At 51.6% G+C, this 27,818-nt stretch overlaps 10 protein-coding genes across 10 annotated transcripts; 5 read left to right on the forward strand and 5 right to left on the reverse strand.

Moving 5' to 3' along the window:
• Positions 1 to 83: 83 nt before the first annotated feature.
• Positions 84 to 1,808, forward strand: BO80DRAFT_172039 (Gfo/Idh/MocA family protein). Its single transcript, XM_025713950.1, has 4 exons — positions 84 to 237; positions 307 to 327; positions 395 to 925; positions 986 to 1,808. Exons 1-4 carry the CDS (start codon positions 204 to 206, stop codon positions 1,558 to 1,560), a joined length of 1,161 nt encoding a protein of 386 aa, XP_025579324.1. The 5' UTR covers positions 84 to 203; the 3' UTR covers positions 1,561 to 1,808.
• adk1 (adenylate kinase ADK1) lies at positions 1,648 to 3,418 on the reverse strand. Its single transcript, XM_025718651.1, has 4 exons — positions 2,909 to 3,418; positions 2,758 to 2,810; positions 2,529 to 2,683; positions 1,648 to 2,462 (listed from the first exon to the last, which is right to left on the reverse strand). Exons 1-4 carry the CDS (start codon positions 3,066 to 3,068, stop codon positions 2,057 to 2,059), a joined length of 774 nt encoding a protein of 257 aa, XP_025579325.1. The 5' UTR covers positions 3,069 to 3,418; the 3' UTR covers positions 1,648 to 2,056.
• On the forward strand, positions 3,419 to 5,283 carry rpn8 (proteasome regulatory particle lid subunit RPN8). Its single transcript, XM_025718652.1, has 3 exons — positions 3,419 to 4,002; positions 4,082 to 4,353; positions 4,430 to 5,283. The coding sequence occupies exons 1-3, from the start codon at positions 3,819 to 3,821 to the stop codon at positions 5,048 to 5,050; spliced, it is 1,077 nt and encodes a 358-aa protein (XP_025579326.1). The 5' UTR covers positions 3,419 to 3,818; the 3' UTR covers positions 5,051 to 5,283.
• Positions 5,284 to 5,560: 277 nt separating this feature from the next.
• On the reverse strand, positions 5,561 to 6,570 carry BO80DRAFT_421639 (uncharacterized protein). The gene has a single exon (XM_025718653.1). It carries the CDS (start codon positions 6,524 to 6,526, stop codon positions 5,690 to 5,692), a length of 837 nt encoding a protein of 278 aa, XP_025579327.1. The 5' UTR covers positions 6,527 to 6,570; the 3' UTR covers positions 5,561 to 5,689.
• Positions 6,571 to 6,596: 26 nt separating this feature from the next.
• On the reverse strand, positions 6,597 to 8,785 carry BO80DRAFT_172093 (ubiquitin carboxyl-terminal hydrolase). Its single transcript, XM_025713951.1, has 3 exons — positions 8,502 to 8,785; positions 8,043 to 8,443; positions 6,597 to 7,988 (listed from the first exon to the last, which is right to left on the reverse strand). The coding sequence occupies exons 1-3, from the start codon at positions 8,544 to 8,546 to the stop codon at positions 6,809 to 6,811; spliced, it is 1,626 nt and encodes a 541-aa protein (XP_025579328.1). The 5' UTR covers positions 8,547 to 8,785; the 3' UTR covers positions 6,597 to 6,808.
• Positions 8,786 to 18,810: 10,025 nt separating this feature from the next.
• Positions 18,811 to 19,761, forward strand: BO80DRAFT_441228 (MYB DNA-binding domain protein; the record flags this gene model as incomplete). The annotated part of the gene is made up of 2 exons (XM_025721180.1): positions 18,811 to 19,286; positions 19,356 to 19,761. 2 exons carry the CDS (start codon positions 18,811 to 18,813, stop codon positions 19,759 to 19,761), a joined length of 882 nt encoding a protein of 293 aa, XP_025579329.1.
• A 296-nt stretch (positions 19,762 to 20,057) lies between these two features.
• BO80DRAFT_480999 (tRNA (carboxymethyluridine(34)-5-O)-methyltransferase) lies at positions 20,058 to 21,005 on the reverse strand (the record flags this gene model as incomplete). Its single annotated transcript, XM_025723370.1, has 3 exons — positions 20,058 to 20,570; positions 20,701 to 20,825; positions 20,880 to 21,005. 3 exons carry the CDS (start codon positions 21,003 to 21,005, stop codon positions 20,078 to 20,080), a joined length of 744 nt encoding a protein of 247 aa, XP_025579330.1. The 3' UTR covers positions 20,058 to 20,077.
• Positions 21,006 to 22,304: 1,299 nt separating this feature from the next.
• Positions 22,305 to 23,486, forward strand: BO80DRAFT_346568 (TBCB family protein; the record flags this gene model as incomplete). The annotated part of the gene is made up of 3 exons (XM_025715373.1): positions 22,305 to 22,574; positions 22,848 to 23,067; positions 23,155 to 23,486. The coding sequence occupies 3 exons, from the start codon at positions 22,305 to 22,307 to the stop codon at positions 23,484 to 23,486; spliced, it is 822 nt and encodes a 273-aa protein (XP_025579331.1).
• A 169-nt stretch (positions 23,487 to 23,655) lies between these two features.
• BO80DRAFT_421649 (Cupin domain protein) lies at positions 23,656 to 26,287 on the reverse strand. Its single transcript, XM_025718654.1, has 6 exons — positions 26,020 to 26,287; positions 25,742 to 25,902; positions 24,479 to 25,681; positions 24,159 to 24,407; positions 23,777 to 24,074; positions 23,656 to 23,716 (listed from the first exon to the last, which is right to left on the reverse strand). The coding sequence occupies exons 1-5, from the start codon at positions 26,082 to 26,084 to the stop codon at positions 23,860 to 23,862; spliced, it is 1,893 nt and encodes a 630-aa protein (XP_025579332.1). The 5' UTR covers positions 26,085 to 26,287; the 3' UTR covers positions 23,656 to 23,716; positions 23,777 to 23,859.
• Positions 26,288 to 26,466: 179 nt separating this feature from the next.
• BO80DRAFT_441232 (ribonuclease H2 catalytic subunit RNH201) lies at positions 26,467 to 27,495 on the forward strand (the record flags this gene model as incomplete). Its single annotated transcript, XM_025721181.1, has 1 exon — positions 26,467 to 27,495. One exon carries the CDS (start codon positions 26,467 to 26,469, stop codon positions 27,493 to 27,495), a length of 1,029 nt encoding a protein of 342 aa, XP_025579333.1.
• Between the last annotated feature and the right edge of the window lie 323 nt (positions 27,496 to 27,818).

Genomic DNA, 27,818 nt, shown 5'->3' on the forward strand with positions numbered 1-27,818 from the left:
CCGGCGAATGACGTCGGTAAACGACGATGCCCCGCTCGGCGCAACTCCGCGCGACCCTCAGCCTCTCCCCTCTAGCTAGTATAAGACAATCGCCTCTTCAACGTCTGTGTCAACTGTCAAGCATCTCTCGACCCAAAGATCTCCCTCACTACACCGCGCCCATCCGTCCCATCGCTTTCGGCCTTCCATCTCAGTCCTTCACAATGGCTCCCCACAATGTCCGGTGGGGTATCATGGGTAAGATCCCAGACTTCCCCGCACCACCACGAATACCAGGCTAACATGTATGGCATTGCATTTGCGCAGCTACGGGAGGAATCGCCGAGAGTAAGTCTCACAAATTAGCATACACATCCCCTGAACCCGCTCTCTGACATTTTACGCAACCAACCAGCCTTCGTGCGAGACCTTTTAAAGGACCCCGCCATCCGCGACGTATCCGACGTCTCCCACACCGTTGTCGCCGTAGCATCCTCCTCATCTTCAGCCCGCGCAGAAAAGTTCATCTCAGACACAGGCATTCCAGCTCCCTGCGCTGCATATGGCTCCTACCATGATCTCGTGGCCGACGCCAACGTCGACGTTGTCTACGTCGCAACCCCGCACTCCCACCATTTCCAGAACGTCATGCTCGCCTTTGAAGCCGGAAAAAACGTCCTCTGCGAGAAGGCCTTCACCGTCAACGCAGCCCAAGCAAAGATCCTATGCGAGACCGCGAAGCAGAAGAACCTATTCCTCATGGAGGCCGTCTGGACTCGCTACTTCCCGCTGAGCATCCAGATCAGAGACTTGATCAAGCAGGGCGCTATCGGCGAGGTGCTGCGTGTCATTTCCGATAACAGCTTCGGAGATCCCGTCGAAGAGACTTGGGGAACCAAGCATCGCATGGTCAACAAGGACCTGGCTGGTGGATGTTTGCTGGACTGTAAGCATTCCCCGTCCCGGGGGATCGGTGAGTGTACATGGCTAACAAGAATTCGTGAAGTGGGAATCTACTCTTTGACATGGGTCTTCCAGACCCTGTATCACACACTGCCTCGGGAGCAACGTAAACCTCCCTCGGCCGTCTCGGCTCACATGACGCTCTATCACCTGACTGGCGCCGACGAAGCCACTACCATTCTGCTGAGCTTCCCGACCACCACGCCCTCCAATCTGCCCCATCCGGGCAAGTCGCAGGCCGTGGCCATGACGCATCTCCGCGTTGCAACGGACCCTGATGAGGCTAACACCGCCCGTCCGGCGATCCGTATCCAGGGTACTGAGGGTGAGATCCAGGTGGATGGTCCGGCTTTCCAACCCAAACGGTATCGGATCATTCCTAAGAAGGGAAAGGGAGAATTGAAGGACGTCGAGTGCCCATTCCCTGGAGATGGCAGGGGCATGTTCTGGGAGGCGGACGAGGTCGCTCGATGCTTACGCGATGGGAAGCTGGAGAGTGAGACAATGCCGTGGGAAGAGAGTATCGTCATCATGGAAGTGATGGACGAGGTCAGGCGGCAGGGCGGATTGACCTATCCGGAGGAGATTGAATCCACAGTGTACCCTACGCAGCTGTAGGACCACGACCGCCATGCAAAGTTAGATTCTATAGTACGGCATTAAGCGTTGTTTAGTTGTTGACTATTGATGCAATGCACATGTTTAATTAGTCTCCATGTATGATAAACTCGGTGTGCATGTCGGTCTGGGCGGTCAAACATTGCGGTATAGCTGGTGCCGGATCATCAGGTCGAAAGGGCGAGTATAGTGGTCTAACCGGAAGTTGGTTGCATTCCGAAAGATTACTACTATACATAGAAAACAGATATCTCTCCGCCGGAGGGCGTCTGTCTATATACGGACATGAGAAAGACAAGTTCCATTCCCGAACAATGCAGGACTTTTCTCCCTTTCTTCACCGGCCCGTGCGGGCAACAGAAGTCTATACAAGACTTGGACATCATATCAAACCCCTGATCTCTCCACTCCGGCAAAGACACAGGGGCCGGAACGATGGGTATCATTTAGGTACATCACTCCGGCCTAGCAGTGGGCTTTCTCCCAATCGCTGCATTTACTGGCGGAAGACACCGAGCAGGCTCTTCCAGACCTGGCCGGGCTCCTGGCTGGCGTCAATGCCGCGCCAGATACCGGTCTTCTTGTAGTAGTCCACAACGGGGGCGGTCTGGGCGTGATAAGTGCCGAGACGCTTCTTCAGGGTATCGGCGTTGTCGTCGGAGCGCTGGATCAGAGGCTCGCCAGTAACATCGTCCTTCATCTCCTCCTTGGGGGGGTTGAAGATCTTGTGGTACGAGCGTCCAGAAGCCGGGTGGACCAGACGTCCGGTGATCCGGGCAACCAACAGAGCATCGTCAATCTGAAGCTCAACGGCGTGCTGGAGCTTCTGCTGGCGGACGGCAAGCATGTCATCCAGACGCTCGGCCTGAGCAACGGTACGGGGGAATCCATCCAGGATGAAACTGAAAGCGCACGCCATCAGCCAACGGTTTCACGTAAGCAGAATCGCGTAGGGGACAAATACTAACCCGTTCTTGCACTCGGCGTTGTTCTCGAGCTCGCTCTGGATCATGTTGACCATGATCTCGTCACTGACCAAGCCACCCTGGTCCATGATCTTCTTGGCCTCCTTGCCCAGCGCGGTCTTCTTGGCGACCTGGGAACGCAGCATATCACCGGTAGCCTGTGCGGATAGAAAGCCGGCGTTAGTCTTGTTCAGACGCACCCAATGGGGCACTTTTCGAGAGGATTGCTTACCAAGTGGCAGACACAGTACTTCTCCTTGAGCCGGGGGGCCTGGGTACCCTTGCCTAGTTTGGAAGATCGGTCAGAATTTCGCAAGACGGAAACGCAGGGACAGCGAGTCGGGAACCAGGATGCAACCTGGAGGTGGAAATGGAGGGCATACCGGCACCGGGAGGGCCCATGAGAATGATGCGCATCTGCTCCGCAACCGACTTGGGCTTGACCTGGTTGGTGAGGCGGCCTTCCAACTCCTCAACGCGAGCCTCAAGCTTTCCGATAGTATCCTTCAGGCCGTTGACGACCTCTTCTGTGATGGGAGCCATTGCGATATGAGGGATGGGGAGCGAAGGGGAAACGCTTCAAGGAATTGTCCGGAAAGGGATCAGGAGGGGAACGGAGAGGGAAGAGAGGAGAGAAGTGGCAGGAATGAAGAGATATCAGCCAGACCGGGGAAAGGGAAGGGGACGGAGAAACTGCATGTTGGGGGAGAAAAGAGGCCGACCGGAGAGAGTGGAGTCGCGCACCCGAGGTTCTGGCGCCCTGGGAAATTCGCCTCGAACGGCACCCTGCTTGCTGACCATCGGCACTGGGTCGGAGTACGTAGGCCGTAGATGGTCGGAGTAGTCCATTGACCCGATCGCAATTCCCTTCCCCATGCCAATCATGAATGACGTCCGTCTTCGACCCAACATCCACTTGCCTGGAGTCCAGCTCGGCACTAGTCCCGGAGGCCGGAACACGTGTTCCTTGTTCATGCCTGAGGCCCTATACTGTGTAGTGCCTGTGTGGCGGTTGCTCCGGTGTCGATTTCTCCCCCAGCCACATATCGGTGGCTCAAGCACGGAGCTCCAGAGGCTCCAGAGGCTCCAGAGGCTCCCGGCGGACTAACCAACAACAGCTTCCCTCCTCTTCATCGTCATCACGTCTCTCCTCCATTGTCCATCTCCATCTCCCCATCTCCTTGCTGATCCTGCAACAAGCTCCCTCACTCTTTTCTCACCCCCAGCTCATCCTCTCTTACCCGCCCCATCTCCTCTGGTGACAGCTCGTCCCGTGTGCCTTCTGTCTCCGCCATGCCTGCCACCACGGCGGACACCCTCTCCCTCGTGCAGCGGACCGTCACGGTCGCTCCCTTAGTTCTTCTCTCCGTCGCAGATCACTACGGCCGCTCGGCTAAGGGCACCCGGAAACGTGTGGTTGGTGTGCTGCTGGGTGAGAACTCGGGCCAGAATGTCCGGGTGTCTAACAGCTTTGCGGGTGCGTCATTGCCGACTCTATCTCCAGCCATCTGGTTGGCGCCTCTAGGTTATCCGCGTGCTGACAGCCTTTCCCCTAGTGCCCTTCGAGGAAGATGAAAAGGACCCCTCCGTTTGGTTCCTAGATCACAACTTCGTTGAGTCGATGAGAGACATGTTCAAGAAGATCAATGCCCGTGAGAAACTGGTCGGATGGTACCACTCGGGCCCGAAGCTGCGAGCCTCGGACTTGGAAATCAACGAGTTGTTCAAGCGATACACACCGAACCCTCTGCTGGTTATCGTGGACGTCCAACCAAAGGAGGTTGGCGTTCCTACAGATGCCTACTTTGCTGTGGATGAGATCAAGGATGTAAGTAGCTATGCGCGCCGTCCATCTGGTTTCTACATTAGGACCCTATGCGCTAATCACTATCAATCGGAAATAGGATGGCACCACGACATCGAAGACGTTCGTCCACACCCCGTCCATAATTGAAGCAGAGGAAGCAGAGGAAATCGGAGTGGAACACCTTCTCCGGGATATCAGGGACGTCGCTGTCGGAACCCTCTCCACGCGCATAACATCGCAGCTGCAGTCGCTGCAGGGTCTGCATCTGCGTTTGCGGGATATCGGCCAATATCTGCAGAAGGTCCTTGACCATGAACTACCAGTCAACCACGCCATTCTGGGCAACCTTCAGGACGTCTTCAACCTCCTTCCCAACCTTTCCACGCCCGCCGTGACGCCGCGTATCAGTGGCGCATCAGAACAGCCGACGGAGAACAGCGAGCTCGCGCGGGCCATGAGCATCAAGACCAACGATCAATTAATGGCGATCTACTTGAGTAGCTTGATCCGCGCCATCACCGCCTTCCATGACTTGATCGAGAACAAGATCCAGAACCGGCAGCAGCAAGAAGAGAACGAGTTGAAGAGGGAACAAGAGGCCAACGCGGCCAAGGCCGAGAAGGAGACCACGAAGAAGGCCAATGGCACGGTCAATGGGGAGCAGAAGGAGGAACAAGACAAGGAGAAGGCCAAGAAGAAGGGTCAGCGGGGTGACTAGATGGCCAGAGACTCAATGCGATACGAACATAACATCTAGAACAATTCAGTCTCTACGTCCAATGTATATTACGGTAATCGCAACGCAGCTGATTAGGGCTCCCGGGACGTCTACAAGTTAGAGAACATCACAAACGTATCTTTGTGTTATTATATCTCTGCTGTATTGTGTTTGGGTCCGCAAGCAGAATTTGCGGTGATGAGATTGAACTTGTGAGAATGCAAAAGCTCACGCACATGTCCGACCCCACCATCGGACCACGGTCCCTCGTGTAACGATGTCTATCCACTGCTGTCTCTCTGAGACATATTGTAGGCATGTACTCCGTACGGAGTAGACCATCATGCGCTCACAATCATATCGTATGATGTTGCGTATGCCTCCCACCCAGTCCTAGAGCCGACGCGTCATGCTTCCCTGGCCCAGCCAAAGTCAGCCGGCTATCTTTGACAGCAGTAAGCTAAGTTCTTCACTCATAATGCCCCCATACAACCCGCCTCCACGTCGGGATATATTTTCATGCAGTCGATCCGCAATCCCACACCAGTAATCGAGACACATCCCACAGCTATATCAAAGCCATCAATTACATCACATCAATCACTTCAGCAACACCGTACAATTTCAATCACATCCACCTCATCCTCCCCACCCAGCCCCCCAACCCGCCAACTCCCCCTCCCCAACCGAAACCCCAACAACACCCTCCTCCCCTAGCCCAACTAACCCCGGACACCGTACAGCCAACAAACAAGCAAGTAGATGCTTACAAACAGGGGGCGAGGACTTGAATGAGCCCCGGGTCAAGGTCCCTCCAAACGAATAGTCAGTGGGATCGGAATCCGAAGATATTTTATGCAGGTTGGGGAAAGATACGTCCCCCGCTTCCCCCTCGTCGTCATAATCACCAGCGGTATCTGCTGGTGATACTTCGGGGCCGAGATCCCGGAACGCAGAGAGCGTGAACGTTGGACAGGTGCAGTTCCATGCGTGCAGGCGGACTTCGTAGCCTTTTGGGGGAAGGTTCGCGTCCATATGGGATAAGGATTGGGGGTTGGATGTGGACCGGACATGGTCTGGGGAGTGGGTGAGGGTGGCTGCTGAGAGGACATGGAATGTATCGGTGTCCTTTGTTTGTGTTGGTGATGTGGTGGTGGTGGTGGTGGTGTTGTCATTGCGCACGAAGCGATTCATGAGACCTCGGTCCAGGATGTCCAGAGCGAGGAGGAGTTCGTTAGGGAAAAGACAGTGGAGAGTTAGCATTATTGCTTTGACTTCTGTGGTTTGGGATGCGGGCAGAGTAGAGAAGGCAGTGGGGCGTGGTTGATGCCGTGCCAGAGACCGGTGTTCGAGGTCATGGTTATTGTCTACTGGGGTGGCGTTGTAGGCTGCAAGACGAGAGATGAGATGATTGATAAACTGTGGGGTTGAAGGTTGGGATTGGGGGTGAGAGGGGCACTGATGTGGATGGGCCATTAGGATGGGTGGGAGATGTAAATTGTACGGAGTAGGTAGACAGAAGATGTCGGGACCACACGGGAGATCGCGAGCCAACTCGACCAGTAATGGATTCCAACGTTACATCAACAAACTCATGAAAGGCGTGCTGCTCTCCTCCATTCATGCAGGACCAATTAAGCCGACCGAACCACAGCCAACTCCCTTTCATGCTAGAACTTCAACAAGTCTGAAAATACATAGGGCTCTAGTACAAGCACATGCAAACCCTCCAATGTCCCCCTTGTTAACCCTCGCGGCTCAACGAGACTGGACCCTACGACCGGTACCCGTTGGCTTCGTCGAGCCAGCCTTGTCCTTCGTAACCCCCTGCGGCTTCGCTGTGTTCTTCAAATCCGGACCCGGCGACGTCTGGGTTCCGAAGTCTCTCATGTTCATCACTGCGGCAGCCGACGACGACCTCTCAGATCTCCTAGTGATATTTGGCTTGAGGGAGATACGCCCTTTCCCCGTGAGGATCTCGCCCGTGGCTTCACAGGTCAGTGTCAGTCTGAGCTCGGCATATTGGACTCTTCTCCCCCGCCTGATCCGTATGAGGGGCCCATAACCCTCAGGGATGACCAAAGGTTCTTCTACTCTCCATTTCAGTTTCCTCCCCATGAGTCGGATGGTTTGATCGAGGCGTACATCATCAGGGGACGGAGATTCCGCTGTATTTGGGCCAGGAGTTGGCGGAGAGCCCCCGGGTGAGTCCCCAGTTGGGGGGTGAAATAATCCAGACTTTCCGGATCCATCGTCGTTGGCCAGCTGCACAGCCGAGTCATCATTTTTAGTCACCAGAAGACCTAGCTCCAATGACCTGTCGAGGGGTAGGCGGCGATATGCTATGATGTACACAAGCGTCTCCCAGTTGATTGCACCCGGGTTCGGATCGAGGCAAACCTCATCCACTGTTTTTAAGTCCGGCCATTCTAATTTATCATCGTCGAACCATGTCCAGCCACCCTTGGGACGTTTGGTGGCAGTTGTGTAATGACCCTCATGTGGAACAGCGCCATAGTGGAAGACTAGTCCATAAGGCTCATAGCGGGCCCCGTCTGTACTCTCCACCGTCTCATTTAACATCTCGGGGGGTATGATCAATTCATCTGCGAGCTTGACTGGATTTTCGTTCTTTCGCAAGTCTCCGTTGGTATAAGAAACCCGGTTGACCTGGACAAAAATAATTTCTGGCAGATACGTAAGCCTTTCTCGAAGCAGATGCTCAGTCTCCTTCTTGCACTGCCCACAGCTGAACCTCGAACGTGACTGTGTCTGCAACAACTCCTGGATAGTGTTGTGCCCAAGCAATCTTTCGTGTCTATAGTTGACAACAAGAAAGAACTTCTCGTCCGGCTGCATGGGCACGACATGAGAACATTGAAGGCATACACGGTCATTACTGGTTCGCATTTTAAAGATCTCATTCAATTCACGACGGCTTCATCAGCATTAGCAATTGACTTGACGTGCAGACATCAATGCAGTACTTTACCCTTCTTCATCCGTCTCGTCGAGCAGCTCTTCAAGTACCCTTTCCACGAATTCGCGCACATCTTGCTGTTGCTCTTCCCTAGCACAACTCCAGGAGGTCTCTCGAAGCCTCGCCCAGACCGGCACAAGAGCGCGTTCAAACCCAGCCGCATTACCAGGGTCTGGACCCCAGTAGGCAAGACACAACTCATGGAAGCCACATACCAAGCATTTACTTTCTGAAGCGCAGCTCACATGAGCCTTGTAGTATTTCTCCAGCCAGTTCAGAAAAAGAGGCGAGTGTAAGAATACTAGAATGGCCGAATTCCGGTAGCATAAGACGTCCGGATTATGGAACCCTCCACTCCATTCAGTGCGAGTATTTATGAAGGGAGGTGCCCAGTCAGGGGTCAGCGTTGTGGTCTGATAGGTGATAAGTCAATCCAGCTCTAGCTCATCTGATAAGTCCGGGGCGACATACCGTCCGTTCTTGAATTTTTGAATGCGGCAAGTTTATTAAACTCATGTCTATCGATCCTCATAGCTAGTTGTCATCAATGCCGGGCAGTCGGATAGTCGTATAGCCAAAACTTGAGTCTGGCTGGATAAAGCGATCTGGCTAGCAGCATGATCAAAACAGATGTGCGCAAAGTCGTACATTGCCGACTTTATGTCTGGAAACAAACGCATGGCAACAATGAGTAGTACTGCGCTAATCCGGTTTGGTCTGGTGTTGGGTCTATTTATTCTTCTCTGATCTCTTTGTAGATTGATAGGGCTGAGACATCTGGCGCATTGACTGATGAAAGATGCTGAATGACCGTTGACTCCGAATAGCTGTGTTACTGTAGGTCTGAAAAAGTGTGGGAGAGGATCAAGGTCGGGATTTTGTAAAGAGCCTTTGTTTGATAATGCCATCCAGACAAGGCTCTCTCTGTCGAAACAAATCAACAAAGGCTCTTACAGCATCGTAGTCTTTGCTCTTGGGCTCCCTTTATTGGGGTTCAAGCTCCCCAGAATAGACAACCACCATGTCTGTACAAAGGGAGGAGCTCTTGAAACAGATTCTGTAGGCTCCTTGGAGCCCGATCTTCAGGTCCATCTGAAAGGACTGGATCGTGTTGATCCACGGCAACCACCAAAGATATAATCAGTCCTTGCATGATTCATCCAGCAATTTGGACATGTTGTCTAAGCAGTGGTCATAGAAGGCAATATTACGGTCGAGGTGTCTGTGGCTGTGAATCACTGCCATATGATCTGGACGTGGGATTCATTCATGTCATTATTCCTAAGAGGCAGGTGGGTCACATGACCATGTGGTTGATATCACATGGTTATCTCTACGCAACCAGACAGACCTTGGAGGGCTTCTATCCGTACATATCAGTACAGGAGAAGTAGATTATGCTAGAGTCTGGATGAGCCTCTCAGCTCCTATGCTGAGAGTCAGTCCTCGCTAGTATGGATGAGAAACATAACATGCGAGGCCCCCCTTTTCACCCAGCAGCAGCTCTCGTGCGTGGATGGTGAGATGAGTTGACACGGAACGATGGCTCGTCCCGCTATGACGTTGACCCTCGACGGCAAAGATCGGGTGGGGTTCGACCCAACTAACCCAAGCCAAACCACCCGCGCGGAAATGATGATTCCAGACTTGACCAGTCAGGTACGCCCTTACTGGATACAGGTCCACGGCCAGTCTAGTCCGACCAGTCTGCACTGGCCTGGGTAGACACACACCTACGCAGTCTCGAACACGGGAAGTTTCGAGCCCAAATTGCAGCGGGAGGCGGCACTTGGTCGCAACGGTGGTGTCAGTCAGGGTCAAGACCTGAAGCCTACCTACTCCGTACTCCCGTATAGGATGACGGGTATCCGTTGGGGCAGTTGGAGGCGCCCAGTGAGGATGGTCAAACCATCCATGTCACACGAGTCCGTTGCCGTTGCTTCTGCGGTGTCGGCGGTCATGTATGTCAATAATCCTCGGGCAGGGATGAGGGATTCTGAAACACCAAACATGGCCATTGTACTCGCCCATTTTATCTCGACAGGGTAGTCTACCAACCAGAGCCGAAATCCAAGCAAGATGGAACCTGACCTGGACGGCCTCATCCGAGTCTAGACCCTCGGGGCAGCTTCACCGATGAACTGGTTCTTGGTAGGGCCCAGGAAAAGGCACCGGGAGATTAATCCTCATCTATAGTAGGATATGGCCTCGATCGCGAGCCCACTCTCTTTTACGAAGTACGGAGTACCTCTCTACTAGTACTCCCTTCTGGGTTCCTCACTTTTCTCATCCGCATACCTACATAGGACTAGTATCAACCCAGTACGCGTGGTAATTTCCTGACCTTTCCCCACAACCCGGCCTGGGTTTTGGTTTCATCTGGTATGAAGTGGAGCGGAATTAATTTACCGGCCAAACAGATGGGCCCCTCCCTCCGTCCCTCTCAGTCCCCTCTCAAGTCCCTCCCTCCGTCCACGGTCCTTCCTAGTTCCTTTCCCCTCCCAAGTCCCAACTGCCCGGACCCCTTCTTCCTCACTAACCATCCCATCATAATATATTGATTGCGACGGAGCCCACCGTAATTAATCTCAATCTTAAGTCCTCCATCAGTCAATCTCTATCCATCCATCCCATTGCCACCAGGGCTCCGTCTGACCGCATGGTCTGATTCGGGTCAGCCTGCCAAGATTGTGACAAACAATGATCCCTCCTCATCATCATCCTCCTCCTCACCTCTTCATCTAATGCTTGAAGATGGTAGGTCAATGGCACAGACAGCTAGATAGTTCGGACCATACTACTCCGTACTCCGTATTACCATGGAAATGCATCTAATCTGCGACGAACCATGGTTTCCTGCAGATTAACCACCCTCAAGTCGCGGAGGTGCGGCGGGTTCGCTCGGGGCTGACTCCATTGATAGTCTCAGAAGTCCTCACGTTAATTCAACTAGCATTAACCAGGTAGCTGGGACTCGTTGGAGCCCCCCCTCCCCGGTGGGATTTAGTTCCTCGTAGTATAGTATTTACTCCGTAGTAGCCTGGCCCTTGGGTAAAATGAATTCTGGTGCGATCGGCTGCGAGTTTATCCCATTGTATTGTCTGGTCGGAAATTGAGTAGGCACGGGAGCAAGTACACAGATAAATCTACTATGACAAAGTCCGAATAATAAGTAATCGGGACAGGTCACTCGAAAGAATAGAACAGAACAGGATGGCAGAGGATCAAAAATGAGAAATCCAAAAGGAAGCACAGCAAAACAAGAGAGCGCGAAAGGAAAGGAAAATGGATCATTCTTCCATGGAGTACTATGGGTCCTGTTTAGTCTGGCTTGGGCCGGTGACAGCTGAGTTCCTTTGCGCCAGCATCCACAAACCCACTTGGAACGTTGAACATGAGATCAAGCTAACCCTACCGACGACCATCTATCTACTCCAAATAGGCCTGGATTCGAATTTGCTTCGGCATGTCGAATGACGATAATATACCCCTCACACAGGAAGTGTCGGCGTCCTATTCAGAATGGACAGTCATTTCGCCCGCTGTCACCGTACTATCATGCGCTACACCAGGGGTGGGAAAAGAGGCGTACTCGGAGCAGCATATCCGTCGAAGCCTATTTAGCACGGGAGTTCTGATGTATCTAAGTTCTCTACCTTACTCCAAGGCTTCCCAGCTCTGCCACCGTGCCAACAAAGGTACCCAGCAGCAGTTCTAGGCCCCAGTCAGCCCGGAGATCCACTCAGGTTGGGCAGCGCCGAGTAGTATCAAGCGTTTTTTCCATAGCCACAGGACCACCCTTTCAGCTTTGCCACGAAGCGATGATCCAGAGCCCGTTCGTTCGACTTGCAGCCCTCGGGATTTAAGAAGCTTTAGGGCTTGTTTTCTTTTTCTTTTTCCTTTTTTCTCCTCCCTACTCTGTACGGACCGTACCCCCCCCCCCTCCCTTGTGTCCGTACTATGTACTCCGTAGTACCAGTTTTCCGTTCCTGGTAGCTAATTTTCCTGCCCAGGGAATCCCGGCAAGGTATGTGTTAGACCATGCTAAAGTCTTAGTATTTTTGACCCTAGTCCTACTTTCCCCAGAGGCACAGACCATGCGATTGAAACCTTGAAGTATCTTCAGGAAGGAATAAGGCTGCTTCGAGTTTCGACATCCATCGAGAGGGCGAGACAAAGTATCATACCACCAGGGACAGCAAGGAAAGTGTACCGGTTCTCCAGAACCAAACAAGCAGCTTGGGTTGTAGGATCCATATTCCAAGTTGCCTCCACAGTCCTAGTACTTGGCACAGGCGCCGAGAAGGAAAGGAAGTACGACAAAGAAGGGACTGGCTCTGAACGCTGAAGCGGTACTATTACTGTGTACTCCGTAGTCCGTACATAGTAGACTGATAGATAGAGCCCAGTACCCCGTCATGGCCGGGACAGTGAGGATGGGACCATGGGTGTGTGGGGGTCCTGCGAGGCCGTCGGACATTTTCCTGCGACGATCATTGCGAGCCAGGAAGCCAGGAATAGATAGAGCGATGGAATCCTTGCCCCACTCCACCGGGGTTGGTCCAATGGTGCGTGTCAACCGCCCTCGAAGCCGTTTGGACTTCTTGGTCAATGTCGCTAACGGAGGTACTAACTATAGTACTTAATGCACTCTAAGCGGGAGAGATCTGTCTCCTTCCCAAGAGGGAGATGTACTCACTACTCTTAGCTAGCTCTCCGACGGCAAAGATACTCGGCGAGAACCCGCCACGGTGCTCGTCAAGCGGGACCCCAACAGGATCCTGGTAGCTGTCGAGTATGCTACTCTGGGTGTCCCGTAGAGTATAGGTACCCAAGTACGGAGGGCGAGATACCGACCAAGCCGGTACAGGGACGGTACTGACATAGCATTCTGTAGGCCTCCAATGGATTGGATATACCTTGTCCAACAGGCGCAAACTTTCCAACGGGATCGATCCAGGTGGAACGGCGAGGAGCAAGTTCATGCCTTGAACACGAGGGGGAGGGCCGATGGACCACAGAGTACCAGGTCTCTTAGTCTTCGTCAGCCAACCGGATGTGGGGGCTACTCTTGCCATCTGGCCACCGTTACGCAGTGGGATGCTAGGTACTTTGTCGTAGCCACATAGTAATATCTACCGGCATTGAGGGGGATTGTGATGGTCCTATAGGGAATTTAGGCCGGCCGCAATCGGTGGAGGGGTGATGGAGGGTCGTTTGGGCCCTAGACTCCAACAAGTAGCAACTCCTAGATGCACGGGAAGAAATGCAGGTTCTAGACCGACGGCAGAGCGTAACCCACCGCTATTTACTTTAGTGCTGTGGCATCATCATCATCACCACCACCATCACCATCATGATCGGCATCGTCATCGTCGTTGTCGAGTAGGAATCCATCCAAGAGCCATCCGAAGGTTCAGATGGTAATTGAAAAGGCCTCATAGAGGCTTGGTCGAAGCTCGATGTCGCAGGATACAGGAACATGGCTCGCATCACGAAGGGACCCATGTTCTGGTCGCCCAGACCCATGAATTCTCCGAATGGATCTATCCGGCGGTGACTTACCGCCTCTCGTTCCATGGTATCGAGGTGGACTGCATTTTGTTTTGCGTCACCCCAGATGGTATTGTGCTCTTTAGTTACTCCCTCACAAACTATGCTTGGTATTTCAGGGCTGCTTTCCACGGGTTGGCGGGAGGGTTGCACCATAGGATTCGGTGGGAGACGAAAAATCAACTTGGAAGATAACAGGAAGTAGCCTGTAGATAGGTACCCGGCACCCCTAGAGTTTCTGGGAATGGCGTTGCCCGACCAAGTTGTACGTAATCTCCTCGAAACTACGCCGTACGGCGTCAGTACCTACAAGAGAGATGCCAGAGAAATGGCTATTTTCCGGTGAGTACTCCGTACTCCAGTCGATACCAACACTCGACGGTAAACAGTTAGCAGAGGCAGCTGGAAGTGGGTTTATGAAATGGGGGGGCAGACCAAGGTGGGGGGGGACTGACTATCTACTAGAGAGTAGTAGTAGTTAGTACTCCGTACTGTGTGTGTATCTAGATAGTACTACGGAGTACTTCGTACTCAATAGATAGATAGATACCTCCTGTGAAGATTGTTAGCCTCGTAGCGAGTCCCGATGGCCGCCAGTGCGAGGGCTCTAGCCTTCGGAATCAAGCCTCGCGCCCTGCGACCGCCAGTGCGTTTGCCATGTCACTGAGTAATGGAACGGACTAAGCTGGCGTTGTCGGTCCCACTTAGCCTGTCAACACGGGGCCCGAGCCGGCGATGATTGGAGTCTTGGACATGGGTGGGCTCTGGTGCCTCCGCCACTCTTGTCGGAAGAATGCTTCAAGGCAAGCCACCGTTTGACCCGTCCCCACTGGTCCCTAGGTAATCTTGCAGGCTTGCAGCTGGCGGGAAACCCCTTGTTCCCGCCGGCCCCGTCGTTCGAAGACAAGCCGTGATCCAGGTTTCTCCGCACACAACATACCCATTGTCACCAGTCATCCATCACCCCTCACCGCTCACCACTTTCCTCAGGGATTATCTTGTCGTCCTCATGTACTGAGTACTCCGTAGCAAGTGATATGACGGTCGGTATCTCCTGGTTAGACGACCAAGGAGCTAAGCGAGGGGCTTGTAGCGACCCAAGACTCGCAAGAAAGTCAAGGTCTTGCTTGAGGATAGCGACCATGCGGATGGGCCTGACAAGGTCCATCAATCATTGCCATATACGTAGTGCTAAACAAGCGCAGAAGAAGCGAACGACGCGTCTTTGGCGGCAATCAGCTCGGCATAGCGGCGAGTCTGGAGCCAGGGTGTGCCAGGACTTTGCGGTTCCAGCCCCAACGATCAACAGATCCTAATTTACAGGGAGTTGTCGAGACCCGGAAACCGCAAACTCTCATCCGTGATCCGTCACCCGTGAGGGTTTAACCGGACGGTAATCAAACCCATGCCCCATAGCATTGGCCAAGAATAGAAGTTGACGAGCCACAGCTGACTTTGGAACCATGCAAGCAAAGTTGAAAAGGTCTCGGTGACACATAAAGTGAATTTCGGAAATTGAAGTCTTTGGCAGACGATTGTAGGTAATGGTACCACCTTCTATGACGCCATGGCGCCTCTCGTACAAGTAAGGGAGCTACCGGTAATACCCAAAGCTATATCCATGTCAACGCAAAAGGTACGACCGAAAGAAAATGGCTTACATTAGGGTTCTCGAGTTCCATGCGTCCAGGACCCGGAACCTGAAGCAGCAACTTGAAGCATCGGCATGACCCTACGAGTTGATTGGAGGCCAATTTCCTTTCTTGCTAGAGCAGAGCAAGTAGAGTTTCGACTGATGGATTCGGAGAATAATTTCGTCAAATTGGAGATGAAGAACATCTCTCCTCTCTATCTACTTCGTACACACAGATCAGAGACGGGAGATCTGTATTCGTTCCTAGCCCGACAAAAAAGGTTAATGGACAAAAAAAATGGAAGATGAGGCTTCATCACCTCGCACCTAATATCTACTCACGACCTATCTAGACATTCAGGGAACAGGAAGTCCACACGCGAGGTATGGAACCCGAGTTGATCCACCATTGCAGGCTCGGCAGAGAACGATTTGCCGCCTTGTCACCTGATTGACAGCACCACGGGTGGATGTATCACTTCGCGGGAGCTGCCAGCCTGCCACAGTCAACGCACAGCCATAGCAGCAACTTCCGTGCAAGGGAACTACATGGTATCCAGTACTCATTGGTGCCTTACCTCCTGGTTCGACAATGGTTGATGTGATATTAATATAATGCTGCCAGTAGCAAGGCTATACGTACGAATGACGGGAAGATATTTATGTATGGGCTTACGCTGTCGTTTGGCCCGATAAAGCCAGTCAGTTAAGGCATGAAGTGCAGAAAGAAGATGGGCGAGGCGAACGGTTACTAAAAGACCCCGGATCCCAGTTAGCGCCTGCCTAGCGATATTACCTAGGGCGATACTTGCCGTTTGAGGCTTGGGGTTCGTTCGCCGTTGACAGATCCATCCGGATGGTCTGAGACTAATTGGCTGGAGCAGCCCATGGCCGTTGGGACTCGGAAATTTAATTAGATTGAGCAGGAACCAACCAGAATTAAGGAAAGGAAAACAAAATAAGAAAAAAAAGAAAAAAGAAAAACCTGAAATGGAAAAAATGGAAAAGAATTTTGAGAAGATGGGGAAAAAAGAAAAAGAAAAGGTAGCAAGAAGAGTCATCATCTTCCGAGAAGTATTTTATAGAATGTAAATGAATAATCTGAATTTTATTGACTCTTTTGTTTGTGACATCCTCCTAGCGGACGAAAGGGCAGCCCCCTCCCTTGTCGCCGTTTCGGCCGACGACGGGTGGTTAAAAAGCCTCCTCTGGGGACTTGACGCCGTCGTCGTTACGCATGCTCCCCATCATCGCCCGGTTTTGCCCTCTGGTTGGAGCTTCGAAGACCATTTCACATCCCAGTTTAGGGCGGTGGCATTCTCCACCTAGGGAGAGACCATGCTCTCCTGCTGTCTAATGGGATCTTTTTTTGTTCCTTCTTGATTTTTTCTTAGAGGCTTGCTTTTCTGTTCTAGCGATTACCCTAGAATTCTATACCGGGGTTCCCGGTTGTTCAAGGCCAAGTAAAAACACCCACCCACTACCTCCTTGTGGCTTAGACTGTTCACTTCCCTTCCGTCTCTAATAGTAACAATAATGCTGCCCCTCCTATGCATTCTCAGTGTACAGTGTACACACGACAGAGAACATGCCTTTTTGACGGTGTCTCTCTTTCCCCTTCAACAACAGAGAGATACTGAAGGAGTGAGTCAAACCAGAACTGGCTAGGATCATGTCCAACGGACTCCAAACGATAATGCGGTTTCGATTGAGATGCAGCAAAGGTATGTTTGATAGTTTGCTTCGTGCATGCTCACAAGGTATCTCTACATGGTAACTCTCCAAGTAGTAGTAGCTGTAAGTCCATACTCTGTCTAAAAAACAGACCTTTGTACGTCTAGGCATATGAACCATGCAATGGCCACTGCCGTGACCTCGTTCCGACCGGATGTCCCATTGCTAGCAACTTCGCATGATTATCACTATCATGATCGTTATTATCGGCTTTTGAAAAAGGTTTCGTATCCCAGATCGAGCTCATATGGTTCGGAGTCAGTAGGCCAAAATCTTGGTACAGGCCTTGTCGTAGGCGGGCAGGTACCTTAGGTAAGGCTAAAACGGTACTAAGTACTACTACTAGTAGGTCTGATTGCGTCCATCCTGTTTCGCCGGCCAACTCACCAACCAACCAACCGAGTCATTAACATGACCGAGGCTGGGCTCGAACGTTCTTCCGGAGAGGTTTGACCGCCAGTACTAAGGGCCTTCCCGTCAAGTATAGTACCCGGGAGTGGAACCGTTTTGATAATCATCGCCGGTTTGATAATAATAACCATTATTATTTGGTTATGTTCAGTGTGCCCGTTTGGATCCTTGTTTCTAATGGGGAATGTGGTGGTGATGATGATGATGATGATGTTGATGATGATGGAGGAGAGGTGGGGGGACGGGAAAGGAGAAAAGAAACGAAATGAAAGATGATCAAATAATTTTGCTGGTCAGTTCAGGCCTACTTGAAGATACTTACCTACCTGATACCGTGACCCTGCCATCGGGACACTGCTGGCTGGCTGGCGTGGACATTACTTACTACTTACGATTGGGCTGACTGATCCTTAAGAGGGGGAAATAACGGCTTTCCTCGAGGGGCAAATCAAAATGAAATGGCAGAAAAATAAAACAAAAAATAAAATAATGGTCACGGATAATCACCTATATTAATGGTTATTTATTAAACGGTTTCTCGAACCCACTGATCCTGGCCTCGCCTCTTCGTTAGCTTCATTTCCCTCCCCATAGGAGCATTATTACTGCTGAGCTTCTTATTTGCTGCGCCAACCAGCTGTCAACAGTCCCCGATGATCTCTCTTCTCATGCATCTCCAGACGTTTCATCTGTCTCGTCTGGCCCTTTCTCCCTTTCCCTAACTCTCTTTTCCCTCCCGTCTTCAACCTCTTCGCATCTTCTTCGGCCACCCTCCTTGACTGCCGGGCCTTGCCTTCTGTTTTGACTTCTCGTGACGACTACTACTATATCTTGGGTCCCAGGACTACTAGTATACCTGGACTGTCGGCTATATTTGCTACCTACCCTATTCGCTGTCGCCCGCTTAACGTTATCGGCCAGCCTTTCTATCGGACATATCAAGTTCTCTTGTCGACCTTAAAGACCCGTCGTCATACGGGATACTCGCTAGACGAATACTTTCGTCCGCATTCCCACTTTCTTCCCTTCTTTTGCCCCGAGGGCTTCGGAGATTTTAATTGGCGGTCTTTTCTTTCATACCCTACTGCTAGGTTATCGACGCTCCCGCAGTGCCACCGATACACTCGCCACTCCTAGTGGGTTTCGGATCCGAAGAAGCTCTAACAAGGCCACTTGCCTCACTGGTTGGGACATAGTTGGCATCCAGTTATCTTCTACCCTGTCTCCTGTCTATAGCTGATCTTCGCGTCTCCTCGTCTCCTCGTCTCCTACATCTTCGCCTCGTTCATTCTGTCTCTACATCTCGTCACACTGGGCTTCTGAAACATCAGGTTCCGCTTCAGCTCAGCCCTAGGTGAGACCATCTGTTATACAGCTTGGCATATGGTGTTTTCTGCTACACAACGTATCAATACTTGAGAAAAGAATTTTCCGTTGCGAACCGCGCATATGATTGCGTTACAAAACCAAGCCATCCTGCCTCCCGCCAAAGTGGATATCTCACTGCTATTGAAGCCCCAGGATGAAGAGGAGGCCGCCACGGTGACCACAGCACCTAGCTTCCCGCCCAGCGCGGTACAACAAGTCTCGGTGGCGCCAGCGATGCCAGTGGCGACTGCAGCATCGTTGTCTTCAGTACCTTCAGTTCCCCCTCTTACCTCCAAAATTCCAGCTACTGTCCCTGCCAAGCGCCTCCAGCCAGCCCATACAGCAGAATCGCCAGCGAAAAAGCAATCAAAATGGTCACCTGAAGAGGATGCCCTGATTATCGAGCTACGAGGGAGTGGAATGAAATGGGAAGACATTAGCAAGCGGCTTCCTGGCCGAAGTGCCATCAGTTGCCGTCTTCATTATCAGAACTATCTGGAACGCAGAAGCGAGTGGGATGAGGACAAGAAGAACAAGCTTGCGAGATTGTATGAAAGGTATGGTTGACTTGATGGCTATGCCGAGCCTCTAGATCATTAAAAGATGGTCGTTAATCGTCATTGCAGGTTCAAAGCAGAAATGTGGTCAAAGGTAGCCGAGGAGATGGCCATTCCATGGAGAGCTGCCGAAGCCATGCATTGGCAATTAGGAGAACAGGAAATGGCACGTCGAGCGGGAGTAGTCCCATTTTCATTGTCGAGCGCAGCCATAGATCCACCAGCGCCCAGGACACGCAGAGCCAGCACGTCTCTGTCTCGACCACGGAAGGGATCGGCCTCGCGTCCAATTCCTCCTCCGCCGCAACTTCCTTCTGTTGAAGAACTTACCGCTGGTGTGCCTGCCTTTGCGCCGCCCCCACCCTTTCCGGGTCCCCGTGAAGCTTATAGGTTGGGGCGACCCTTGGATCTGAGTGGCGGTCATGGTGGCCACATGGGGCCCAACCTCGGTCTCCCCCCTCGAACCCTCCCATAGAGGGCAGTATGAAGGAAACGATGTCTATGCCTGTGTGTTTTGCGTTATTACGAATTGCATAGCGCTGGTTGGAGGTATATCTTCTTCACTCATGGGAGGGCTTGTCATAGATAGCTCTTCCGAGTGCTTGTGCGCGCGTTTTCCATTATCCTCGTCTGGCTTTGATCTTCCTACACATGAGGTTGCCTTTGAAAGGAGTCCTTAACTTGACGAAACCAATGCTCGTGTCATCATTCCTGTCGCGCGTCGTGCTATGCAGATGTGGAAGACCCGCCTCGAGGCTGGATTTCGAGGATCTTACAGCATCTCATGCATCTCATGATGATTCTGCCCCTGTCCGCGTCGCGATGGCCCACCAGTTGTCTTTTTCATACCCCGATTCCAGGACATGGCCTCCTGCCCTGTTGATGTCCTGCTCCAGTTCATAGGCCTCATAAAGATGGTAATACCGATGAAACACTTTTGGCTGGTCAGGTGGAGTGTCTGCGGAAGGAGTTCCCTTCATGACCCAGGGAACCATTATATCTTGCGGGTCACCTTTGTCCCAGCCTCGACGGCTGTTTTTCTGTTCCAGGGCCCAAGCATAGATGAGAGCCTTCCCACCCGCAAAACCTTCGGCGGCTGGCTTCAACGTGCGCAGGATTTCGCGAATGGCTTGGACTCTTCGATCTGGCGTGGACAGGTGGTGGATCACGGCAATGGAAATGGCGAAGTCAAAAAAGGAATCCGGGTGTGGGAGGTGAAGAATATCAGCTACGATGGTGGAGTGCGGCTGATGCTTTTGAGCAATGCGGGCCAGGTTTGCGGATCTGACATGGATTGATCAGCCATGATGTCCCTGGGGTTCTGGAAATGAATGACATGAGGATATTCATATACAAAACGCTGTAAATAGAAAGAATGACATTGACATTGAACCAAGTGCGGAGGAGGCCTTACCTGTCCGAAGCAACAATGAAGACATCCCGGTTTACGGCCAGATACTTGCCATTCCCGCATCCCACATCTAATCCGATGGCTCCAGGCTTCAAATCCTTGAGGAAGCGTTCCACAATGGGCCAAGGCTGTTCTTGATGGGTTAACGAAGGATCTTTCACGGCTCTCTCGAGAGATTGTACCTTGTAACGCGTGGAAGAGAAATGGCTGGCAATTTGCTGGTATACTTCATGGACATTCTTCTCTTCGTAACCTTCTTCATCCCCTTGGGGTAGGGTTGCCAGAGCTGGGACGTTGGGTGATGACATTTTTTCCCCTCCCTATCTCACTCGAATCCTGCAGGCACTGGAGTCTATCCCACGATAGAAATCTACCTGTTCTACAAGAGTCTAGGCCGCTTCTCTAATGCGGGCAAATGGGCTGTCCGGTGGAAGCAAGGTAAAGTAGAAATCGATCGACTTGTGGAAAAAGGCCTGGGGAGTCGAGGGAGGAGCAGTAAGAATGCACAGAAAGAGCGGAATTTCCCCTCCAAACGTCATTCTCCCCTTGTACGATACCGGTATGACTGATACCCCTCCGCCGTACTCAGTAGTTAGTTAGTTAGTTACAGGTCGTTACTACTTACTAATCGCGCTCCCGCAGTAACTAACGTAAACCACAATCGCGCGGCCCATACAATCGCGCGGCCCAGCTTGTAATGCCATACAAAATCTATTATTTTTTAGAATTATTATATCTCAACAAATACACTTTTTATGAGACTATAAGGCTATATAGAGCCCAATAACTAGAAGATAAGTATTTTAGACTTATTCAAAAAAAATTAAAAAATTTTTTATAGGAAATATATAGACTATCTTAAAATACGAGTAAAATATATGTATTTTATATTACCAGCTATTATATGTAGTTATAAAAATCTATAAAAAATATTAAAAAAGAATTTATAGTCACTATAGTCTATATACTCAATATAAAGTTCTATACTGCTTAAATGGTTAAGATATTTCAATTATCAAAAGTGGTTTTTATATAGCATTATTAGCTGGGCCGCGCGATTGTGGTTCACGTTACTGCTGACTCAGCATACACACCACGTGCCCATGGACACCAGGACGCGGCATATTAAACTATTGAATGGGCCGTCGGAATGAGATCCAACGCACTCAAGCCAGTCCTTTTTGGCCTTCCGTCCATATAGCCACAGCGCCTTAGCTCTAGCCGCCTCAATTCAAGGAGACGTCCAACTGAGCCATCTGTTTACTTCCCACCAAGAATTGTGAGTAACCAAGGTCCGCCTTGGCCGTCCATGCCGTACATTTTTCTATAGTGGAAGCATCTCGTGGCTAGGTCACGTCTATCATTCTGTATGGTCTGATATCTACTGCTTCTACACTTAGCATTAAAGGCCATTCGTGTCGCCTCCTTCCTCTACTGCACTACCCGCTTGCTTTTATTTTAGACCTCACTTCGTCTAACTTGTGACACAGACTCAATCAAGCCCCCAGTCTGCAAGAGGGACAGAAGACAAACAGTTGGTCATTGGGGTCAATCGATCCTTCATTTATTGTAATTCAGTCCTGATTGGGGCGGGATCGTTCTAAACCATGGCTTTTCAACCCACCCCGGCGGATATCTCCGTCGCCATTACCACCCCCACGGCAAGCTCCAGTGCCGAGCCACGCTTGTTAACAGAGCGTCGCATTACTCCAACATGGACTGTCATGCAGCTCAAAGGCAAACTTGAAACCATGACCGGCGTGCCTCCCAGCAATCAACGACTGCTACTCAAGTCCCCAGGTCGCCCCGATCAATGGGTTGAAGGCGATAACACCATCATCGGCGATTGGGGTCTGATGAAAGGCTGCGAGATCGAGGTAGGTCCTACTTCTTATTTGCTTCTGTGTTTTTGTTTCTGGAGCCTGCGGCACCGGGTATTATGTCTTACTTCCTTGGAGCCATTGTTTTGGCTCAGTCTCGTTGGGCGCTCCTCACTCCTGACTAGTATACCAATCATGTACCCAGTTGAGACCGTAAAGTTGCTTGGGAATTTGCACCGGAGTGTCCCAATTTATTTTCGCGTCTGGGTTCCGATGCACAGTCTATGTCTATAGAAACGATTATTGATGCAAGAGATACCCTTCCATTAGGTGCATGACTCTCGTCCTCAATCGGTCCGGCCCAACTTCAGCGACCTATCGTCCGTTGAAAAATATGTTCTTCCCACGTCCACTTACGAATCGCTCTCGAACTCGGTTTTGGCCTGGAAGAAGAACCAGAAACTTGGCCGGTTCGATCCAAATGCTCTAACGCCAGAGGAGTCTCTGCGCCAACAATCAGTGAAAGATGCCGCCGAGATCCAACAACGGGGTGAGTAGAATCCGTGGATTTACTTGCTCAAGGAGTTCCGGATACTTGGAAGGTAGTACTCTGCTAAAAACCTACTGACGCATGTAGGTATTGCCGTTACTCAACGTGCCATTGTCTTGCCATCGTCCCCGCCCCATATTCGCCGAGGCACTGTTCGCTTTATTGGACCCGTGCCTACAATTCCTCATCCTGGCGTGGACCCTAAAATTGCGCAACTGGATGCTGGGGCTCTTCCTCTATGGGTTGGAATTGAGCTCGATGAGCCGTTAGGGAAGAACGATGGCAGTGTAGGCGGCCAGAGATTCTTCACATGTCCGAATAAGACGGGTGTCTTCGTGAAACCCGAGAAAGTCGAGGTGGGAGATTTCCCGCCGCTTGAATTCGATGACTTCGATGATGAGTTGATGGAGGAGATATGATACGTTCTCCCGGAGCGTCAACCATGAACACAAGACAGCAAGGCTATTTGCTACAATGTACTACTATCTCCCTCAAAAGGTATTCCGATAAATCTATAACTCAAGCCCGTTGCTTATTGATAGACCATTATCAGAAAGAGAGGGGGAAAAGAAAAAGGGGTGGGGGGAGAAGAAGAAGAAGAAGAAGAAGAAAAAGAAGGAGAACCGAGTAGGGACGAAGCTATGAGAACGTAAGCACACTTCCATCCCAACAGTTTCACGTAACTAGTTCGCTAATCCAGAGATCGAAGCCCTATAGCGGGCAGGATATAGGTGGTGAATGTTTCGAAAAGATAGGAGAACACGGTAGAGCGGACCAATATTGAAGCAGTAATTACGCTGCTTTACGCCCGCCGGCTTTCTGTTTGCCCCTGGGTCTGCCCTTGACGCCGGTTGGACGTCCCGTTGGTGTACTGGAATCACCATCCATGGCACCGGGTTTAGTTGCCGACCCGGGGAGAGAATCGTCGTCGTTCGTAGGAACGCAACCTTGTGTGAAGAACAACCGGGCATCTTTATTCTGTGTGTTGGCAAAACTGTAATAGTTGCCTTGAATCTCGGTCAGATCTCCATCGATACGGAACGAAGGTTGCCTCTTTCCAGCAAAGAGAGCCACTGATGGAATCAACTCACCTCTCGGAACCTGGAATACACAGCCCTTGCCGGCACTGAATCGGACACCAGAGACATCTACTTGCACCCGGCCCTGGCAGATGTAGAAGACCATGTGCATCTTCTTGGAATTCTTGGGCTTTTTGACCCCGCCAGGCGGCAATTCAACGATCCCAGAGCCCAGAAAGGGGGAGCTGAGAAGTTTTGCAAATCGCCATGAGGAATCTTTGACACTCCTTGTCTCCATCCCAGCCGGGGCATAGGCAAGGTCTGCGAATTATAAGTTAGCGCTTGGCAGTCGTTTTGAAAGACGGCACTCATCACGTATGCCCAAAACATACCAACGATATCTTCTTCCTCACCAACTGCCTGAGCCTCCTCGTCCCACTTCCTTATATAACCATGCAAAATCCCGGTCTCTTTCTCCCAAGGATCAACGTATTCTCCTTCGTCATCTGAATCGTCATCCTTGTTCTTCCTGGATTTCGAGTTCTTAGTAGGGCGGCGCTTATTCAATTTGGGTTTCTTTGGCTCAAGTTCTTCTGTGCGTATGATCTCCTTGATGGTTGAAAGCGGATACCGCTGGCCCTCCGCAGCTTCGCCGTCGCCATAAACACACCGTTCGTTTCGCCAGTAAGCGAGAGGTCTGACCGAAACACGTCCTGATCGCGTATGAGTGGCAGCGCCATCTGAAGGCACTTCGCGCTTCAAGATATAAAGGCTCCGGCCCTTCAATGGCCCTGTGCGATTGACATAGCTCTCCACAACCTTATCTAATTCCGCATTACCCGACGGGCTGGGGTTTCTATTATTCTCATCAGACATCCTGGGTTTTTTCGTCGGCCGTTGTTCTTCGGTTTCGTTGTTAGGCTTGCGTTGAGCCCTGGGAGGTCTTCCAGGACGTTTGCGCTTTTGTGTAGGCTCTTCCTCAGTCTCATTATCCTGTACTGCGGTGGATGCCCCGGCTCTTGCACCTTGGGTGCCTCTCTTAGCCTTTGAAGCAGGTTTGACCTGCCCTCTCTTGTTGCGCGATTCGGAAGCCACGGTTACTGGCGAGTCCAGGTCGGCGCCATTCTCATCTGGTTCATCTGTGTGGTCGGCCATCAAGACGTCATCGCCGGCGTTGAAACTGTCGACAAAATCATCGTGTATCCGTCCATAGGAATGTCGGTTCTCATCGGTGTTTAGCTGACTGTTGGCATCACTGTCAGAAAAGCCGGAATCCATCACCTCCTCGGATATCTCCTCATTCAGCTTATTGTTTCGAGCGCCATTGATATGATTTAAAGACGGTGCCGCATTTATGGAACGACTAGTAAGTGGAGATACATCTCGTCTTGATTCGCCCCTCGCACTTCCCAGGCCCTTCCCATCTGAAGGACTGGAATATGAAACGTCGCGTTGCGGACTCTGAGAAGACCGCAGGCCAGGAGTTCTCCGCGGGGAGCCAGTCAGTCCGGTCTTCATTGGCGAGCGCGCAACGGGAGGTGGGAAATAAGAGCTACGTCTGCCCTTTAGAAAATCAGCGGGACCTGGTCCGTTCCCTGTCAATTAGACACTCATCGTCAGCGCCTAGCTAGAAAGACGACAATCTGTGAACTCACCCTCGTCCATGGACATGCCGTCCGAGCCGATGGAGGTCTCGTTCCGGTTACCGAAGCTGAGCTCCTTAACGGGAGAGGTCTCGGGGGAAGAAAATATTCCTTCAACATCTTCCATCCCATGTTCGTCACGCTTTCCTTCCTTTAACACTATACCCGTGCGCCTGTACCAGTCACCTGCATCAGCCTTCAGTGTAATGGGTGGACGAGGGTTGAAGGAGCGCAGGGGATGAAACAGGTATCAGACAGTGCGAATACAAAACAGCTCCGATGATACCGACCTTCCAGCTTTGCCAACATTGGCATAATCGTACTCGCGAGCCTTCGCAGGCCCTCGGGGAGCCATCGTTGCGGAGCCTCGGGAGCTGTATGCGGTAGGATAGCTTCAACGGGAGGGAACCACGAGGGGTCGAACGGGGTGTGGGACGCGTATGGATTCGGCAAGCTGCGCAAGGAATCGGCCGGGGCGAGCGGAAGTATGCGACTGCAAGAGACAGCAGCAGGTGCAGTTTGAAGGAGAGGGGAAGAAAACCCAGGTTGGGGATGGGGAACGAATGCTGCTGCGGAGGGGAGTTGGAATCCGTGAGGGCGGCGAACAAACACGCGCGGATCCGCCGCTAGTCCGGAACCGTTTGGGACGCGTCCATCGCAAACCCTCCCTCCGGTCGACACTTTTCTCTCCCGGGTCGTCGTACTCGCAATTGCGCTGTAACAGACGAAAAAGAAAAATGGCCGACCCTGCCCAGAGTACGCTCGGACGGACGCAAGATGCTCTTGCCACGGCCACAGGCCTCTTTATCCCTCCCAGCATAGATCGCTCCCGACTACTCGCCGGGGAGTCCTACTCTTACTACTCCCCGTGTCCACCCGCCATCGCAACCTCTTTGCAGAACAACCTTGTTTTGGGTGTCGACGAGGCTGGGCGCGGTCCTGTTTTGGGCCCCATGGTCTACAGCGCATTCTACTTGCCACTTGACTTGCACCATACCCTCCTCGCTCGGGATTATAGCTTCGATGACAGCAAGGTTCTTACGCCCGGCTTGCGCGCCAATCTAATGAAGCTGCTGTGCTCCCCGGGAAACCCGCTCTACGAATCATGTGGGTGGGCCGTGAAGCTGCTTTCGGCGCGTGACATCTCCTCCGGTATGATGCGGCCTGGGGCAGGCGCTTATAACCTAAATGCACAGGCCATGGACGCTACCATTGAACTCATACGTGGGATTGTCGAGAATCAAAACATGAACGTTCGAGAGGTATATATCGACACGATCGGGAACCCAGCAACCTATCAGCAAAAACTCGAGAAGATATTTCCTTCCCTGAGGATTACTGTGGCGAAGAAGGCAGACTCGCTGTATCCGTGCGTGAGCGCTGCAAGCGTTGCTGCGAAGGTGACCAGGGATGTTGCGTTGGAGCTCTGCCATCAGAAGGTATATGAAAACTTTGTTGCGGAGGATTTATTGCAGGTGCCTGTGCCGCAAAGTTGGGGAAGTGGCTATCCCTCCGATTCCAAGTGTATCAATTGGCTAAGGGAAAATATGGACCCTATTTTCGGATGGGGCAACGAATGCCGATTCAGTTGGGGCACCGCAAAAGAAATGCTCGAGTTAAAGGGAAGCTCAAAGGTCGACTGGCCTGGATATGAAGAGAATACGCAGCTCAGGGACTTCTTGTTGACTTCCACCGGAAATGCCACAAAGGCCGAGCACGAACTGCAGGGATGGTACGGGTCGAGATCCGCCGAGGTTCTCTCATAAAGGTACCTGGAGATATTTCGCATCAGGCCCAAGGTCAGACAGGTGACGAAAATAATGATCAAATGTGATACCCAGTTTTCATTCGCATTGTGAATGCCATAAGCCAGATCTCGTTAAAAAAAAATAGTACATGATAACACACCGACCCGCAATATGAGAAAATGGCCTAGATTTGATATTAGAATGACGGAATGAGCATAGTAATCCATCGGGTATCAAGATTAACTGCAAGAAAACTTCCACAGAAAGAGACATAAAAAAGCCTGCAGAATGCAATGGCAAGAAAGGCGTGGCACGCCACGGATGCTGGCAGAGAACTCGTG

The sequence above is a fragment of the Aspergillus ibericus genome (genome assembly GCF_003184845.1).
Source record: "Aspergillus ibericus CBS 121593 unplaced genomic scaffold BO80scaffold_4, whole genome shotgun sequence".
In the NCBI taxonomy this organism is placed as follows: Eukaryota; Fungi; Ascomycota; class Eurotiomycetes; order Eurotiales; family Aspergillaceae; genus Aspergillus; species Aspergillus ibericus.

Bases quoted from the DNA above. Each gene is read 5' to 3' on its own strand.
- rpn8 (XM_025718652.1), top strand. From the start codon at position 3,819: ATGCCTGCCACCACGGCGGACACCCTCTCCCTCGTGCAGCGGACCGTC. The intron at 4,003-4,081 runs GTGCGTCATTGC...CCTTTCCCCTAG, and splicing joins GGTGTCTAACAGCTTTGCGG to TGCCCTTCGAGGAAGATGAA. The intron at 4,354-4,429 runs GTAAGTAGCTAT...AATCGGAAATAG, and splicing joins CTGTGGATGAGATCAAGGAT to GATGGCACCACGACATCGAA.
- BO80DRAFT_421649 (XM_025718654.1), bottom strand. From the start codon at position 26,084: ATGGCTCCCCGAGGGCCTGCGAAGGCTCGCGAGTACGATTATGCCAAT. The intron at 24,408-24,478 runs GTATGTTTTGGG...TATAATTCGCAG, and splicing joins TGAGGAAGAAGATATCGTTG to ACCTTGCCTATGCCCCGGCT. The intron at 24,075-24,158 runs GTGAGTTGATTC...CCGAGATTCAAG, and splicing joins TGTATTCCAGGTTCCGAGAG to GCAACTATTACAGTTTTGCC.
- BO80DRAFT_172093 (XM_025713951.1), bottom strand. From the start codon at position 8,546: ATGAGTTTAATAAACTTGCCGCATTCAAAAATTCAAGAACGGACG. The intron at 8,444-8,501 runs GTATGTCGCCCC...ATCACCTATCAG, and splicing joins CAAAAATTCAAGAACGGACG to ACCACAACGCTGACCCCTGA. The intron at 7,989-8,042 runs GTAAAGTACTGC...ATGCTGATGAAG, and splicing joins GACGAGACGGATGAAGAAGG to CCGTCGTGAATTGAATGAGA.
- BO80DRAFT_421639 (XM_025718653.1), bottom strand. From the start codon at position 6,526: ATGGCCCATCCACATCAGTGCCCCTCTCACCCCCAATCCCAACCTTCA.
- BO80DRAFT_172039 (XM_025713950.1), top strand. From the start codon at position 204: ATGGCTCCCCACAATGTCCGGTGGGGTATCATGG. The intron at 328-394 runs GTAAGTCTCACA...GCAACCAACCAG, and splicing joins TACGGGAGGAATCGCCGAGA to CCTTCGTGCGAGACCTTTTA. The intron at 926-985 runs GTAAGCATTCCC...GAATTCGTGAAG, and splicing joins TGGTGGATGTTTGCTGGACT to TGGGAATCTACTCTTTGACA.
- adk1 (XM_025718651.1), bottom strand. From the start codon at position 3,068: ATGGCTCCCATCACAGAAGAGGTCGTCAACGGCCTGAAGGATACTATC. The intron at 2,684-2,757 runs GTAAGCAATCCT...CTATCCGCACAG, and splicing joins AGTACTGTGTCTGCCACTTG to GCTACCGGTGATATGCTGCG. The intron at 2,463-2,528 runs GTTAGTATTTGT...GTGCGCTTTCAG, and splicing joins AACGCCGAGTGCAAGAACGG to TTTCATCCTGGATGGATTCC.